This window comes from Zootermopsis nevadensis, unplaced genomic scaffold (assembly GCF_977971745.1).
Source record: "Zootermopsis nevadensis isolate Lab colony 2312 unplaced genomic scaffold, Znev_1.0 Znev_ptg000010l, whole genome shotgun sequence".
Classification (NCBI taxonomy): Eukaryota; Metazoa; Arthropoda; class Insecta; order Blattodea; family Termopsidae; genus Zootermopsis; species Zootermopsis nevadensis.
In genome coordinates, this window is record NW_028259142.1 from 18,205,801 (window position 1) to 18,223,483 (window position 17,683).

A 17,683-nucleotide genomic window follows, 5' to 3' on the forward strand; every position below is an offset into this window, starting at 1 on the left:
ATTATATCTTGAAATCATGGAGGCTGGAGGCATTTTAGACTACTGTAAACACCCCCATAAAGAATGAGTAACTACTTATTTTGATTGCGGACGGTTGGATGGAGCTGTTTAATAGACACTGTGGGGGTGGGTGTGAACGCTCATAAGAACAGCATTTTGGGGGAAAAGTAATAAATGAGAAACTGTAACCATCGCCTATGTCATACAGCTGTAAGTAACAATTTGTGCATTTACATTTCTGTGCATACGACGAGGCTTTGTGGAGTTCAAAGTTAGATTGAGTCTGTGTCACATTAGTAAATAATAGCGTTCGCGAATTTTGAATGAAATTGATCATCTTTGGAGAACGGATGAAACATGGAATTTAAGTGCAGTGCTGCTACTACGTAAGACACTGGACGTGGAATTTTCCACACTGACTAGTTGTATCAGGAAGTCCAGGACAGATCGTACCATGTTGCAAGTAAATTAATTTAATTTGAAAGTTCAGCAGTGGAGATAGTAGTCCACCCTTGACCTCGGCATTAGATGAAGGTGGGTATTTGTTTAAATCTTGTCAGTCAAATCACAATAAAATTCCTATTAAATATTAAAATATTACTAAAATTAACATTTAAATATTTAAAATGATGTTCTCTATCGAAATATTCGATTTACATTAGAACATCACTTTTTACACGACATGTTTCGCTTCTAGAAGAACCATCTTCAGGTGTATAAAATTATATAAACTTAAATATAATTTCTTAAATGCAACTTTTAGTCAGATGTTTATCAGACTTCAAATGATGTTTTCTTCCAGATTTTATTGTATTTTTTAATATCGTATTCGAAGTTGTTCTGTATATGTACGTCGTGCTTAACATGATTTTGTGTGGGTGAACGTTTTGTTGTTGTTTTTTGTGTCATCCAGAAATGAAGTTGTGGAGGAGTTATGTCCGTCTGGAAGTATGTTAATTTTAGTAATATTTTAATATGTAATAGGAATTTTATTGTGATTTGACTGACAAGATTTAAACAAATATATATTTATCACAATATGACGCAACTTTATCATCTCATGAAGGTGGGTGTCAACTTTGCCGCTGGGAAAGGGTTCCAGGTCCAGATAGGATAAGAGGCTGGGTGGGCTACACAGCCGGTCTGGACGCGGAGGCCAAAATAAAAATCTTTTATCCCTGCCGGGAATCGAACCCTGTAGTTAAGTCGATCAACACATTTAATGATCATCCTTCGTAAGTGCAGTGTGTTCCCAAAAATGATGTCCAGCAAATTTACCTTTGTATCGACCTTATATTGTTGTTTGGATTACTTATAGGCCTGTCATCAAACTCACTCCACGGTCGATTCTGTTAGCTTTTCTGCAATACCGACCGAGCTAAAGGTTTTGTACTATAAATAAAATTGGCAGTTTAAAAAGAAATGCAGTGAGTAATAGAGAAACCCTAAAAGGTAAAAATCAGATGTATTTGCTAAAAAGGTCAAATATCGACGCAGCAGCGCTGAAGCTAAGAAAGAGCAGCGTAGGACGATTAGATGACAAAACAGGGCTGAACAAAATGCCACTGTTGTTACCACAGTTTTCTGTTTTGTTAATTAGGTTTGCGTGGAAACGCATTTAAGTTGAAGACTGCTTGCTGGTTGAGAGACACAGAACATCTGAAGAAGCATTTTGTTCGTTTCTGAGCTACAAGAACTGGTTAACCTTCCACGGAAAGAATTCCTGACGTCACGACAATTAAGCTTGTTTCCAGATGTTTTATATCTGGTTAGTCCTTGGACACGTTGCGAGGCCTGTACTTGTCGCTTTTGTAGTTTTTGAGCGTCTGCTTGCAATATTTGCTTTAATGTAAGATAATCTCATTTTTTTTAATTGGCTGTATTACGTATCTTTCTAGTTTGAACTGTATTAATCATTGCTGAGTTGCTGCACATTCTTATCGTCTCTCTCTGAACCTTGCTCCTTTCACCGGACAACTAGATTGAAGTATTTAAGTCGAAACGGGCTACAGCTATACCACTGTTTAACCACGTGGTAATTGCGTTCCTGGGAAGCACGTGTATTGAAGAATTTCTAAGTGGACTGAAATGCGGTTTAAGCTCAATCGCCGACGTTTCGAGGACCATCTCTGTCCTCGAAACGTCGGCGATTTGATCACCAACTAACACGGCTGGTATCCCGAGAAGACTTTATTAATGAAAAAGGTTCTTAAAGAGTCGGTGTGAGGTATGGACTGATTCAGGTAGTCCAATGTCGGGCTCTTCTAAACACGATGGTGGATCTTTTGATTCTCGAGAGCCGTGAACTACATGACCGGTTGAACGACCATTCACTATTTTCTAAAAAAAACAAAAAAAGACTTTTCTCCATGACGTTGGTCAGCCAGCCAGCCAGCCAGTCAGTAGTTGACGTACTGAAATTATGACTGTGGTAAAGAAACGAATGGTCAGTATAGAGGGGCAATGTTTAAACAGGTCATGTTTGGCCTGTGTAACTCATTAAAACCATAACCCGAGGATAATAAAGACACGCAATATGGTGGACTTTGTTCATATTGGTATTTATTAGTTCAGTATTCATTTGTTGTGCTAGATACAAGAAGTTTGTGTGCATTTTTTTCAAGCGACTAGCCTTTTGTACAGTGTTCGAGAGTTCTTTTTGTTTTGTTTGTATTCCATGATGTTGCCGCCAGTCGCTATCTGCACTGCTTCGGAAGTACGTTATCAGTGTCTTTTTGTATTGCTTTCGCATACATTTTGGTGGAATACCGTGTTACACGTACAGAGCCTTTCTTAGTGGTTAATTAGTTTGTTCAGTACAGAATATTGCCATGGAATCCGAATGGATATTACCGTCGTCATAAAATCCAGGCGTTTGGCCATAACTAAAGCGAGTTTAGTCACTTTAAAATTAACGACCGGAGATCAGATGTAATACTTCTCTTCCTTGAGTCGGCCTCCCAAGCGGTCTCTTTTCATGCAGTTTTCTAGTGGAAGTTTTGTGAGATTTTATGTTTTCTCGGCGGTGAAGATGGTGTTCTTTTAGGGTACGGCGCATTTAGATTCGTAGGTAGATACCGACGTTTCGGAGAAACCAACTGTCTCCATCTTCACTATATAAGTTCTTTTTTACTTGTTTCATGTGTGCTACGTGTTTTGAAAGGTAAAGGGGTTTACAGCACAGTTTGTGTGTGTGTGGATTGGCCTAATAATAATTTTGTAAGAACGGCGTTAACAGAGGGTCTCATTCTGTCTTTAACTCTACTGCAGTTTTATCCTTCAATTTTGCCCGCCTTGTTGAGTTCGTGAGAAATGGTAGGAAGACTGGTACAGTTTCGTGTTAATGTACACTTCGCACTAGTGTGTGTCTATGTAGATGGAAACACTGAGGGGAAAGTAAGCGTCATAACGTCTTCCATAACTTGTTTTTGTTAGTTGTGCGCTCCACGTCTCTGAGGCGAGAGCTCAAGTGATAAGAATTTAAGAGCAAGGTGTTGAATCCAAAAGCATACGATTAGCCTGTACTTTAGACATGGCTGGGGAGTTTCATGGACGAATGATTGTTGCAGAAGTTACAAATTGCAGTTTCTAGTACTCTTCTTAAAAACTTTAAAACATGCGATGTATCAGAGTTGGGTGCAGGCCTATTCCTGCTGGCAACAGTCCTGTAAACCAATAGGAAGGATGGTTTCCACACTACAGCAGAGTACATTTTACAAAACGGGGTCCACCCGCCATCAGTCGGGCGCAAAGAATGTAACCCACACAACTTGGCCGCCACCGCCAATCCTTGTTCCCGAAATCCACGATGGATCTCAGGATACGCGGTGGCGGTGGCTATATTCAGATGCGTTACCGCGCTCTGTATTGTGATACCGGAACTAAAGAAGTCGATGGCCAGTTTTAGAGCAACTGCCTTAGTTTCCGTGGCTTTCGGAAGCAGTGCGACTCAAAAATAGTGTCTCTGGTCTAGAATCGAATTCGGATTTTCTGAATACTATAGATTCGCTGTGTGTTTTTCCTCCATATCAGCGAAATTTCTGTTGGTGAACTCGGAAGATTTATTACAGAACCATTGATCTCTCATTTTAGCAATATATTTCCTCGCTTGTGCAAGTGGCTGTTTTCCAAAACGTTTACCCATCAAAATGCTCTGTGCTTTGCTTGTGTCTGTATGCCACGTACATGGCCAATATATCCCGCCGTATTCATTACCTTAAGAACACAGGACAACTTTGGCACCTCTATGAACAGAGTGCATAGTTAGGTAATATTTGGTGTTGTCCACTTAATTTATCTTAGCTCTATATATTTTCATGTGGTAAACTTTGAAATAATAAGTAATTATTGTAGCGTATAATGATTTAAATTCTCTCAGAAAGAACACAATTTCCGGCGAAAATAGCAACCTTGTTTGCAGTATAAAGCGGACAAATAATTTAGCCGCTATGTCAGCAAGTCTTATCACAGTGTCGTGATGTAACCATGGCAGCATTGTCCTTGAACAGGGGTAGACAATGTGGGGTTTGAGGTTTACACGGCGGTGAGTCTGAAGATTGCTGTCTTCTGGGTTGTTGCGCCGTGTAGTCTGGTAGATGTCCACCAACGTTTCAGAGGTCCATCCTACTTTCATTGCCCTGATGATGGAGGTAGCATGGACCTCTGAAACCTAGGTAAACTTCTACCGGACTACACGGCGAAACAAACCAGAAGACAGAAATCTTCAGGGGTAGACGAGCTTACTTTTACACGGGTGCGGATGGTTTGTTCCGACCGTTGGCCGAAGAACTTCGGGAGATAAATTACATTGTTCTTGTTAAACTGCTGGACAGCTGAACGTGTATTGTTCCCATCGAATGTAGTAACTTCGTAATTTGTAGATGTACTAGGAAGCGTAGACTCAGTCACAATAGCGATTAGGCTTTGGGCTGGACGACGGGGTTTGGTTCCCGGCGTGTGTAAAATTATTCACCGCGTCTTCATTCTAATGGGGTGTAGTTATTTTGGAATGTACGTACTGTCAGGCGGGTGTCTGTTATCCCTGATTTTTATCTCATTGTACACCATCCTTGTTAATTCTAGATGCCAGATGTTTCTGTACATAGGAATGAGTTCTTTGACATGATCCCAGTGGAAGGAAGACGTGTTGGGACAGAGTATACTTATTTTTACTTTTGCTTCGTGTAGTCTTCTCTGGGGTTGTGTATGTTGTTACTTTTGTTGTAGCTTGATATTTGCTATAGATGCTTCTGTTGTGTGGATGGGATTTGCCTTCTTGAGTTTTTGGCGTCATGTGAATATGTTGTTATCTTTATTTCCCTCCATTAGCCTGTCTGTCAGTTACTATTATTATTGTTATTGGTCGACACATTCCAGTGTTTGTTAAAAGCGGGAAACTCATACGCTCACTTTGAAGACTTGTTTGTTGGCGTGGGGAATCCCTGTGTGGGGAATCTACGTCATCCGCTCAACCAAGTTGTGGTATCCAACCAGACGGGTTCGAGACACTTCGTCCACGCTAATGCTGTTGACCCAGACAACTGTGACGTCATGTGCGCCATTCGCGAAGATTGCTGGCCAGTGCGCCAGGATTGTTTCACTGTACGTACATTTCCTTCCTTCCTTCCTTCCTTCCTTCCTTCCTTACATACTGCTGCCGGAATTGGTGCCTTGCAGTTTTTCCGCATTTTCTCTTCTGCCTCCAAGTTTTACGGCGCACATCCTGTTGCATTTGTTTTTGGTCCGTGGGAGTTTTGTAAGCTGGTCTCTATATGTTCTTACCACTACTATTTTTGTGTCTGCCGGTCAATCGTTGAATTTCTTACGAGATTTAAGGTTTTCACTGCTGCGAGGAAGATGCTGGTGTTTTGGGTTATTGGTGCTTAGGCGCCGTGTAGACCCGTAGGCAGAATCCAGCTTTTCGAAGAAACGTACTGCCTTCATCTTAAGGGCAGAAGAAGTTACGCTGATCCATATTATTTTTTTTCCATTTATTCTTTATTGTCGCTTTTCAGATTCCTTTCTTTTCACACATTCTGGAATAAAATAGTTCGATGACGCGTAATTGTCCTTGTGGCCTCTCGGATGAACCACCTTGAAGTGTGGTAAATATTTGCACTGTATACCGACGCGTTAAATCATCGCGTATAAGTCCTAATAAGTGTATCAGGACTCATCACATCGCATAAGGTGAATTGTATGATTTGAGGTTTTCACAGCGATGAGTATGAAGATTTCTGTCTTCTGGGTTGTTGCGCTGTGTAGTCTGGTCGATGTTTACCAACGTTTCAGAGGTCATACTGCCTCCGTCATCAGGACGATGAGTATGAAGACTTCTGTCTTCTGGGTTGTTGCGCTGTGTAGTCTGGTCGATGTTAACCAACGTTTCAGAAGTCATACTGCCTCCTTCATCAGGGCGATGAGTATGAAGATTTCTGTCTTCTGGGTTGTTGCGCCGTGTAGTCTGGTAGATGTTTACATACTACACAGCGCAACAACCCAGAAGACAGAAATCTTCATAAGGTGAATTGTTTTGTTCGCCGTGATAGTGCAGCAACTTCTCCAGCACGAGTGCTTAGTGTGTAGTCTAGACCTTTCTATCAGGCGCACGCTGCAACAAGCCATTGTTTCTCCTAGATCTCTGAAGTTCAGTGGAGACTAACCATAGTGCATGATCAATAAACTATGCACTGTGAGTATGTATGTGCTGTTTGCACGGATCTATTTTTAAACGAGCAGCCCATGTTTTGTCAGGTTGCATAATTTCGTTGCCATAGCACCCGTCAGTTGCAGTACTTCTGCTTTAACAAAATTAGGAATGTGATTGTGCTCTTTATTGCGTCGACGGGTTTGGGAGCCAGTTAAAATGGCTGGCTAAAGGTTGGACGATCGTGGTTTTCCTCTTTGCCATTACATCTAAGGTACAGTTTCCTCTCCAATGGCAACAGTGGGCTTCTGTCATAGTTAAGAATATGTAGAGTTTACCTTCAAATTATCCCTTCGTCTTAATGGCATAATTTTTAGGTACACAGTAACAGTGACAGTGAATGCAGGAATTGCTGTATTTCAGCGGGAGGACAGTCCCGGGTGTTGAAGGACAAGAAGAAATATCTTCGTGCAGTTTTGCAGCAGTATTAATTGCTAATGTCCGAGGATAAAACAACCACAGGAAACATTCAAAGCAAAGAGTGGAATCGTTTCTTATTTATAGCCAGGAGTGTAAATGTGCGCTTCAGTGAATTACGTGTATTTTCCAAATGCATTTTGCATTTCTCGTTGGTGTTGATGTTCATTCAATGGAGATACGTAGTGGTGCAAGGATTATCAGACCCAACAAGTTATAATAAATTGAACTCAGAGTTTCTGCGTCTTGGTGGCGTGTGAACTCAGAATGTCGAGGGAGTCATGACAGAATAACGTATCAACATATTAGCGTAATCAGATATATTTGGTGTTTCATTGTGAATCAGTGGGATGTATGTCATCATGCCAGAAGGGCGTAATGCTGATACTGCTCTTCACAGTGATACTGACAGTTACATTTGGGCGTATGAACACTAATAATGCACATTTATCAAAGCAAATAAGCGTAAGAATTTAGTGTCCCGTAAATCATCCATTTTGTAGATTCGCCCCTCTGGCATGATGCCTTCGGTATATGCTTGTTTGTACATGGTTATGTTCGGGTATAGCTTTCGAAGATAAATTTACTTTTGTAATTTGCTAATGTTTTAATCTTAGTACAGTATGAGGTCAGAAATGTAAAACAATTTGATGTGCTGCCGACACTCTCTCGTTGCGCGCGGTGGGGTGGATGTGTGTCATGTCTGGCTGGACCTTTGTAGTGAGCTGTTATGTCCGAAGAAGGTATTGATAATGCGATTTACCGCCAGCAAGCCTGACTAGCTGACAGCACACGCTCATGTAATCTATGGAAATCATATCACGCATTCAGTTAATCTCTGTAGTCTGTAAGTGGACGTACGAAACCCGTCTCATATAACTTGTTTCCGGTCATGGAAGAGCGTAAGACTGCTATTCAGGCGATACGCGATTCCATAATGCCTTCTTTATAACAGTCGTCATGTTGGCACTTTAAAATTCGCATAAACAGTTTTGATATAAATTTGTTCTTGTATTAACGGAAAGCTTTAATAACTAGCTATTCTGAGATTAAAATGGCAAATCCGGAAAAGCAACTTAAAATTCTCCCGATCTCCAAGTTGTGTTTCTTAATTTTCGACGAAAATATATTCTATAACTTTTTTCTATGATTACTATACACATATAAACTTATGTAAGAATAACATTCAGTTCTAAAGGATTTTGACGACGGTAGTTTACACTTAAATTGTTGATTGTCGGGACTTTTTCCATCGTCTGTTCTTTAAAACCACGACGTTTCGGAGGCTGGTTCTGTCTACGTCTTCAGGTGAGAGGCACCTACTCTGTTGGGCCCCTTAGATAGAGCTAGTCTCTGTCACTGGACAATATTATACCTCTCATCTGAAGACGGAGACAGAACCAGCCTCCGAAACGTCGTGGTTTTAAAGAAGAGAAGATGGAAAAAGTCCTGAAAATGAATAATTTTAGGAATAACGTGTTAATCAAAACTTCAAATTGTTGATAACATTATTTTTAGTCTTACAGATAGGAATGTACTGACCATGTAAATTGGGTGGTTCATTAAGGGATCTTGTTTTGGTGAGTTTTCGTATCATTTACCCAGTCGCCATTCGTGATCAGTTTCTTATTGCATTTACACTGTTTAGTCTCTGCTTATTAAAACCCTGAGAAGAAGAAACGCTTGTTCCACGTTAACACGAGTTCTCAACAGCTGTTGTCTGTTTCAGTTACAGTCGTCAGAATCGCAACATGATGGAGAAACACCGACGCGACAAGATGAACGCGCACATCAGCAACCTCGCGCTGCTGGTGCCCACTGTAGCGAATTCTCCAAAGAAAATGGACAAGACAAGCATTTTGAGATTAACTGCTGCTTTCCTTCGACTGCATAAGTGTAAGTGACCTTTGTACTGTTTTCCAGTTTTACTTGTTATTTCAAGTCACAATTCAAGACGGATATATTTCATGGCTGAGTAAAAATTATCAACTTTTGAAGAGAGCGGCAACCGGTAGTGAAAAAGTTGGCACAAAAATTTTTGTTTCTAAAAATATACGAGTATTGCTTTTTGTTGCTGTTTAAATTAGCAAATCACTCAGATATTTTGGTTGATAAGGGACGTGTAGTATATAATTTATATTATATTTGATTCACATTTATTTTTCAGTGTTTGAAGTAAGAGGTTAATCCTTTCTGCATCGTAATTCTACGTATTGGTTTTTGAAGGCTTCTTTTAACCAGGTTCTAAATGAGGAATGGTACAGGAACAACAAAGTTAATTTTGCAAGTTTTGCATAACTGAATGCTAATCATTTTAATGTATGAAAGTAACTTGCAATCTTGTAAGCTCATTTAATTATTATGACATTGTCTTGCCAGAAGAGTTGTTCTGCTAGATTAAATATGTCTGCTATTGATTAAATATGATATTGGGAGATATTTTCTGTTTTTACGTATAATAAAATTGAGATTTTACCATCAATGTTGCAATGTGAATTAAACTTTGTGGTATATATTCCTTTAGTTGACCTCCCCTGATTTTTTTATTTTGTGTATTGTAGGTTTCTTTACCTCATTGTTTGGTTTCTTTACCTACAGTTCTGACTACGAAATCCGAGAGGATTAAGAGATTAGGGCTCCCGCACTACTTGAAGACCTACAACCTGTCCCAAGCTCTGATGGAGGTAAGGCAAGGCTTTTTCCTGTGCAGCTTACGCGTGTATTTTTGCTTGAATTGAGTGTGTGGTGGGACCTGTTGTCTGTCAATCTCTCAGTCTGTATGCAGATATCATCTTCGAAATGAATTAACGGTTTCCAAAAAAAAAGTAGGTGTTTGGGATTTGCATGGAAAGTTTTTGGTTGAATTAATTTCGCTTTACATAAAGCTCAAATGGAATCTGAGTTTCTCTAAAATTATTCATAGTTCAAAATATTGACAATTTTAATTAAGTTCAGATGCCATTAAGATATGCAGTGTGATTGTCTTTAAAAAAAAGGTTATATTTTGTGGAATGATGGGATTTTTAATAAGTAATGAGTCTGAAAGTTATATTGTAATGCCGTAGGGCAGCGTTTATCAACCTGTGGTACGCGAGAAAATGTTGAGTGGTACGCGAACTAAGTAAGAAAATCAAAAGTTAATATTAACATAAATAAGTTTTCCCTGAAAACATTTGGTTAGTGGTACATTTAATGCGTTAAATTACAAATTTGTGGTGCGCCAGCGAAAAAGATTGAGAACCAAAGAAACATTTCGATTTTTTTTAAGAACGCGTTCATCTCTTTCGATGCAAGTTAGAAGTGTTTTTTTTTTCCCCCCCCCACTGTTTCTTTGTCTTGCTGAGACTTTACAGATCTGGTGGTAGTCACGGCTCTTTTCAGATTACTGCCAGCGATTTAAAGATCTGGAAGCGTTGTAGCCCAAAATTATACGCTCCATGAGCATGCAGTGTTTTGCATTTTAGTTTAACGCCGTACCCCGCCGTGCGGACCGGTGACTTTTACATTACCGAAGGGTTTTACGAGACATGCGTACGTGTTCATTTTTGTCTTCTACCTGACTCACCAGGCATCTGATCCAGTACCCAAAATATTTGCATATGGATGTTTCAGTCGCCTTGAATTATGGGTAACTGAAGACTAAAGAAATATTGGTCGCATTACTGAAAATTGTCTGAGATAAATTATCCTTGCCGATGATAAAGGAAATTTATGTAATCAATCTGATATCTTGTTTCTTGTAGTGTCCCATGAGGGCAATGCACTGGTAGGATGATGATATTTTTAATTCGAGACCGGGTGGGATTGGTGGAGTATGTTCGACAGAGAAATTGTGTATTTTAAAAAAAAATATTTTCTATCAGTTATTCTACTCACTGAACATGCATTATAGCTGCAGCTAAAGATTAAAGATAAACGTTATTGATAGTTTAAATCAGCGTTATCTTAAGCGGTTAGCTTCTAGATACAATGTGGACAAACATGTTTGGTCAGGAGACGTTCGAAGTGACCCCTAGGCGATGAGGCTGTAGTGAAAAATTGTGTTGTTAAAAGTTGGTTACATATCTCGATCGATTATTTGTAAGGGCGGAACAAATTCTGTACCTAAAAATATACAAAACAGTATTATTATTTGAATGTCCATGGGCATGGTATTACATTAGTACATTCTTTGTTTTGGACTTATCCATAATGGTTTTTTTTTGTACAGTTGTAAACAAAATCCGAATAATTTAAGAATCACTTTGCTTCGGAGAATGGATCTTCATTCGTCTTCAGGTAAAACTAGGGTCACCTTCTAGTGTTGGATGCTGTAGTGCTGTAGACCGAGGGATCTAGTCCCGTTCTGTCGACCCCACCTGAAGACGATAGATGATCCATGATCCATCCTTCGAGTCATAATGCATTTTCAGGATTTAAAATTTATATTTTACAAAGAAAATACGAATGAAGTCTAGAACTAAGAAAATAAAAAAGAGAGAGAAGTGGAAATCGGACACTGCGTCCTGAGTTCCAATTAGACCAAAGCCTAATCTGCAGTACACTCTTTTTCCTCACGTCCAGTTGTATGGAAGTAAGTACAATTGTATTTCCGTCAAAAAGTGTATTTAATATATTATTTTAGCAGTTACAACGATCCTGTATAGTATGTACATGAAAGCAAAATTTTGATAAAAAATCTGAACATCCCCGCATACTAATTAGGATTTTGGCGGGTTGTATTTTGCTCACCCCTATACATCATCCAGTGTGACATAATTCTGTACTGGGTCTCGTTCATAGTTCGGTCAGTAAGGCGCTGACGTCGACAAGTGGCGCAGTGTCGACGCCCATGTTGGATCTCGTTTTGTTCGATTTGCTTTGCGTTGTTCCGCCGTCACAGTGTCATATGCGCCCTTGCGCAAAGGATGTTCATGAAATATTTAGAATGAGAAGTTAACATACAACGAGGTTGTACCTTGAGGCTGCGTGTGTAACCTCGGTCACTTAGGTCCGGTTTTTTGATCGACCCATAAATGTTTTTTTATCTCGTACATCTTTTCATTTCTGGGAAAACGATAATTAAGACCTGTTAATTACCTGATATTGTATTTCTGTGCATTTCGCACGTGGTGGCGTTCTGGAATCTAGTTTAGGATATCCAACGGTACTGGGAATCAGGTATTACTGGAAAGTTGTGTATTTAGTTTGTAAGCCTGTATTGCGTGTATGTTATTCTTAACACGTAGCCTACTTTTGCGTTATGTACCAATTTTTTAGGCGATACAGTTTTGAAAACAGTTATTAACTTTGATTCATAGTTCAAATTTTATGATAGAAGTACAAAAAAAATTCTTCGAAAATATGTCTGATTTTAATTGTATGAGAAACCCAGTAAAGTCAAAATTGCATTCACCGCGGAATTAAAAGCTGGTAACATTTGGAGTGTGCTTACTACGATACAATTCAGAAACTTTTGTCTTCCTGTCCTCCTTTAAAACCGCATTAGATTAACAAAAATAGAAAAGTATACTTTTGCTCGGTGTTTGGGGACAGGGTGCTTAGGAGAATATTTGTCCTCAAGACGGATGAAGTGACAGGAGGCCGAGGAGAATTGCATAATGTGGAACTACATGATTTTTTAAGATTTCTGTCTTCTGGGTTGTTGCACTGTGTAGTCTGGTCGATGTTAACCAACGTTTCAGAGGTCATACTGCCTCCGTCATCAGAGTATGAAGATTTCTGTCTTCTGGGTTGTTGCACTGTGTAGTCTGGTCGATGTTAACCAACGTTTCAGAGGTCATACTGCCTCCATCATCATGGCGATGAGTATGAAGATTTCTGTCTTCTGGGTTGTTGCGCTGTGTAGTCTGGTCGATGTTAACCAACATTTCAGAGGTCATACTGCCTCCGTCATCAGGGCGATGAGTATGAAGATTTCTGTCTTCTGGGTTGTTGCGCTGTGTAGTCTGGTCGATGTTAACCAACGTTTCAGAGGTCATACTGCCTCCGTCATCAGAGCGATGAGTATGAAGATTTCTGTCTTCTGGGTTGTTGCGCTGTGTAGTCTGGTCGATGTTAACCAACGTTTCAGAGGTCATACTGCCTCCGTCATCAGGGCGATGAGTATGAAGATTTCTGTCTTCTGGGTTGTTGCGCTGTGTAGTCTGGTCGATGTTAACCAACATTTCAGAGGTCATACTGCCTCCGTCATCAGGGCGATGAGTATGAAGATTTCTGTCTTCTGGGTTGTTGCGCTGTGTAGTCTGGTCGATGTTAACCAACGTTTCAGAGGTCATACTGCCTCCGTCATCAGGGCGATGAGTATGAAGATTTCTGTCTTCTGGGTTGTTGCGCTGTGTAGTCTGGTCGATGTTAACCAACATTTCAGAGGTCATACTGCCTCCGTCATCAGGGCGATGAGTATGAAGATTTCTGTCTTCTGGGTTGTTGCGCTGTGTAGTATGGTCGATGTTAACCAACGTTTCAGAGGTCATACTGCCTCCGTCATCAGAGTATGAAGATTTCTGTCTTCTGGGTTGTTGCGCTGTGTAGTCTGGTCGATGTTTACCAACGTTTCAGAGGTCATACTGCCTCCGTCATCAGGGCGATGAGTATGAAGATTTCTGTCTTCTGGGTTGTTGCGTTGTGTAGTATGGTCGATGTTTACCAACGTTTCAGAGGTCATACTGCCTCCGTCATGAGGGCGATGAATGAATGAAACGCCCAATTTTCGCAATTGTTTTATGTACATATTTCTGGAAAAAAAATGCACAAGAAGGAACAGCTGTAAGTGCAGTTTATCAGTTTGCGTTTTCATTTGTACCTTATCACGAGACATTACTCACGTATTTTCTTGCTATGACGGTCTGAAGTCCTTTTTTCAGCTGAGTTGTAGGTATACTCGTTTTGTGTTACAAGTATTGCATTACGATTAGCCATCATATGTACGTGTCATTACCGTTTTTTTTATAACTCGCTTGAATTCAGTCTGGTTGCCAGTCCACAGAGCCACACCCCCAAGAACTTTGTATGTGTTCCCTGTCCAAAGTACACGCTGCTTTGAAATCTGTATTTTAGGTTGAAGATGGCTGTTTTCTGGGAGGTTGTGCCGTGTTATCTCGTAGAAATTTTCCAACGTTTCGGAGGGCCTGCTGTCTCCATCATCAGGGCGATTTCCGATATGGTGAAGGCAGTAGACACCTTCTGTTACGCTGGATTATTAAATTACGTTTCCTAAACATGACTTAACGACAAAAGATTTCTCTGCGCAATACGAAAGTCGTCTTTATGAGTGAGTTATTTCCAAAACTTGTTTTTTCATGGATGCTCTGTTGCTGAGAAATTTGATGGAGCCATGTTTCAGTTTTATTTTCAAGTTTGAGTTGCGCAGTGGACAAATACGGACGAACATGAACTCGCACAATAAATAAATAGCTCTTAGATTAAACTCCCGGTGCCATATTTAATAAAAGTTCGTTCAGTAGTTCTCCGTCATCTTTCACCGAAGCATTTCCCGACCTATATTCATTGGACTTTGCTGATTCTGTTTGATGTTATGATGCTTTCATGTCGTTACTGTCACCAAGCAGCCCGCGGGCCAAATATAGCCCGCATTTGACATTATGTGGTTCTCGACATGGGGGCGCGGTTTTACATCTCCAGTCCATCGGAGCCTCCTAGATTTCGCTATCCTCACTATGCTAGGTGACCCGTACAATTCACGCAGCTCTTCGTTATGCAATATTCTAAATTATTTTATCCCTCCTAGACTCAAATATCCTCCATGGCAGCCTGTTTTCAAACACTTGTAATCTACGTTATTCCTTCAAAGTAAGAGACCATGTTTTACAACCAGACAAGACAGCCGACAAAATTATTGTTTTATATATTCTGATCTTCAGTGTTTTGGACTATAAACGAGAAGATAACAGTTTTGAATTGAATAAAAACAAGCTTTCCCCGAATGTATTCAACTCTTAATTTCTTCATGGACCTCATTTTTATTTCCCCCAGCAAATTGACATCATCAACATAGGCAAGTACATGGTGCAGACCATTCAATTCGAGCTCTTCCTGAAGCCCTTTGACCGTCCTTCCTGTTCTAGAGCAAAATTGAAAAGCATTGGGCATAAAGCATCCCCCTGTTTGAGTTCGTTGTGCACTGGGAAAGTATCTGACAGAAGGTTACCCATACGAACTCTACCAGATATCCCGTCTATTTATTTATTTAGTGTTCTGTGTGACGACAGGTCCATATGAACAGGATCCTTCCATCCTTTTCTCTTCTCGGACTGGGACCTGTTCATATACGTTCTTGGCAGATGATCCAGAAGTGGTTTGCCATTGCCTTCTTCTGTGTGTGAATGGGATGCCACGGAGAAACCGGGGAAGCCCCCGGAGGAAAACTCCGTGTTGCCTAGACCACGGCCTTGCCCAACACAAGTTATAAATTCGGGCACCGCCGGGAATCGAACCCGAGACCCCAGGATTAAAAGGACAGCGTTCTAACCGCTAGACCACCGTGGCGGTCTATCCCGTCTATACACATCTTAATTAACCCAACAAGTTTTTTGGTATTACAAACTCAATCAGAATGCCATACAGTACCTCTCCTCTAACTGGGTCTTATGCCTTCCTAAAGTCCACAAATGGCTGGTGAACTGGCCCATCGTACTCCCAGTTTTTCTCTAATATTTGTCAAATGCAAAAGATCTGATCAATAGTTGACCTATTACGGCGGAATCCACATTGATAGTCCCCGATAGTTCCATTTATAAATGGCTTTAACCGTGCCAGAAAAATATTCGATAACATTTTGTATGACGTTGACAAAAGAGAGTTACCTCGGAAGTTACTGCACTCAGTATTGTCCCCTCTTTTATGGATAGCAGTCACAAATGAAATAATCCCTAGGCTTGGACACTGCGCCGTGAAAACATTTTGAAGGTGGGGGTAACGCTCCACCCTTTTAGGAGCTCCGTTTGTACGCATGAAGGACTTGAGAAAGGTCGAACGGATTTTCCTGAGATTTGGTATTGATTAGGGAGAAAAATGTCGATATGTTCAAGTGTTTGTTGAAGTTGAACAACAATAACGAATGCTTTACATGAAGGTCTGTACGAGTGTTTACTCACCACAGCGGCAGGGTTGAGAATCACTACGCTACCTTGGTTACCATGGTTGCCCTGGTTACCTTGGTTAAAGATCAAATGTGAAATTCTGACGAACGCGCCTGAGTTGTTTCGCTCTGCGAATATTTGCTATTTTTGTTGACCTCGGCGATAGATAGAGTCGGGGAATGAGCTACACCTAATACCTTTGTCCTCTGAGGAAATAGCCACCCCGTGTGGGACCTAAGTCGATCATGCAGCGGTGGCGGAAGGCAGTTCCTGGGAATTAGACCGCGGTTGCAATACCGGTTGTTGTTTTTTTAAGTTCTACGGCAAAAGTACAGATGGTCATACTCTGTTTCGAAACGTATCTATTTGGCCCGTCTCACAGTTCTGAGTCTCGATCCGTGCCGAACATTGTGATGTCACAATAGTACAAAGGTTGCCTGCAACAGAGTTATTTACGTTTATCTTCTAATCGAAGTCCCTTCAGTACTGTCTGTGTTATTTCTGATTGGAATGTCGAATCATATACGAAATTGGCGTGAATGTTGGTCTCCCGATATAAATGAAGAACATAAGACTACGTGAACAAAGTAAGAATAGAGAAAATGAAATATTTAAGAACTTTATATGTACTCTTTGCCAAGAATTATTAGGGTGTTTGAATAAAGGGTGGATAATTTGGCTGGACACGCCGAATGCACGCCAGAGACCAGAAACGCTACAAAGTTTTAGTTCGAAAACGTGAAGGAAAGGGATCACTTTAATGCGTAGATTTGAGGATAACGATGACATGAAAACAAAAGCAAATGATTTGTAGTTTGGATTCAACTTGTTCTGGATAGACTCCAGCGGTGGACTTACGGAGGCAGTAAGCCCTTCTGTATCGACGGGCTGTATCTAGTAGACTACGAGATGTAAAGTCCCAGAAGACAGCCATATTTATGTGAACACATTTACAAATCCCCGAGTTGCATAACCGAAGGGTTTGAACGGCTCAGTAACTATCAGGTTTTGTATTAAGTCTGTGTATTGCGGAATTAGTAATATACCATAAAACGGTTCTTAGAATTACCAGTCATGTGTATAAGCTTAAGAATGAAAGTTACTAACTTCTCTTAACACGTTTTTCATTACATATATATGTATTATATAAGCAGCAGCTAGGCTTCTAAATCTAAAGTTTATTATGTTGAGTCGTATTATACCTCGTATTTTTCTCCTGCAAAATTTGTGATCTTTACAAAACTGCAGCCAATTAGTGAGAGGTAAATCTGTGGGGATAATCTGTGGGGTTTTTTTTCGAAGTATTTATTATATTAGATCTGGTGAGTCCGTAGGAGTTATTGACGTTAAAGATGGAACTGAGAGAAAAAGGTCATTTCTACTCAACTTTTTGTGCTGGCATTCACTAACATTCACATTAAATTTAAATCTCCTCACACGTCAAATTAGTGTTGGTGTT

At 40.3% G+C, this 17,683-nt stretch overlaps 1 protein-coding gene across 4 annotated transcripts in view; it reads left to right on the top strand.

The window, feature by feature from the left end:
• The window catches only part of LOC110836325 (uncharacterized), a 214,051-nt gene that overhangs the window by 156,925 nt on the left and 39,443 nt on the right, over positions 1-17,683 (top strand). For all 4 annotated transcript variants that reach the window (XM_087346680.1, XM_087346681.1, XM_087346682.1 and 1 more), the window contains 2 exons: positions 8,853-9,019; positions 9,722-9,807. In XM_087346680.1, the coding sequence (XP_087202806.1) occupies positions 8,853-9,019; positions 9,722-9,807 (253 nt within the window). The remainder of the gene's footprint in view (positions 1-8,852; positions 9,020-9,721; positions 9,808-17,683) is intronic.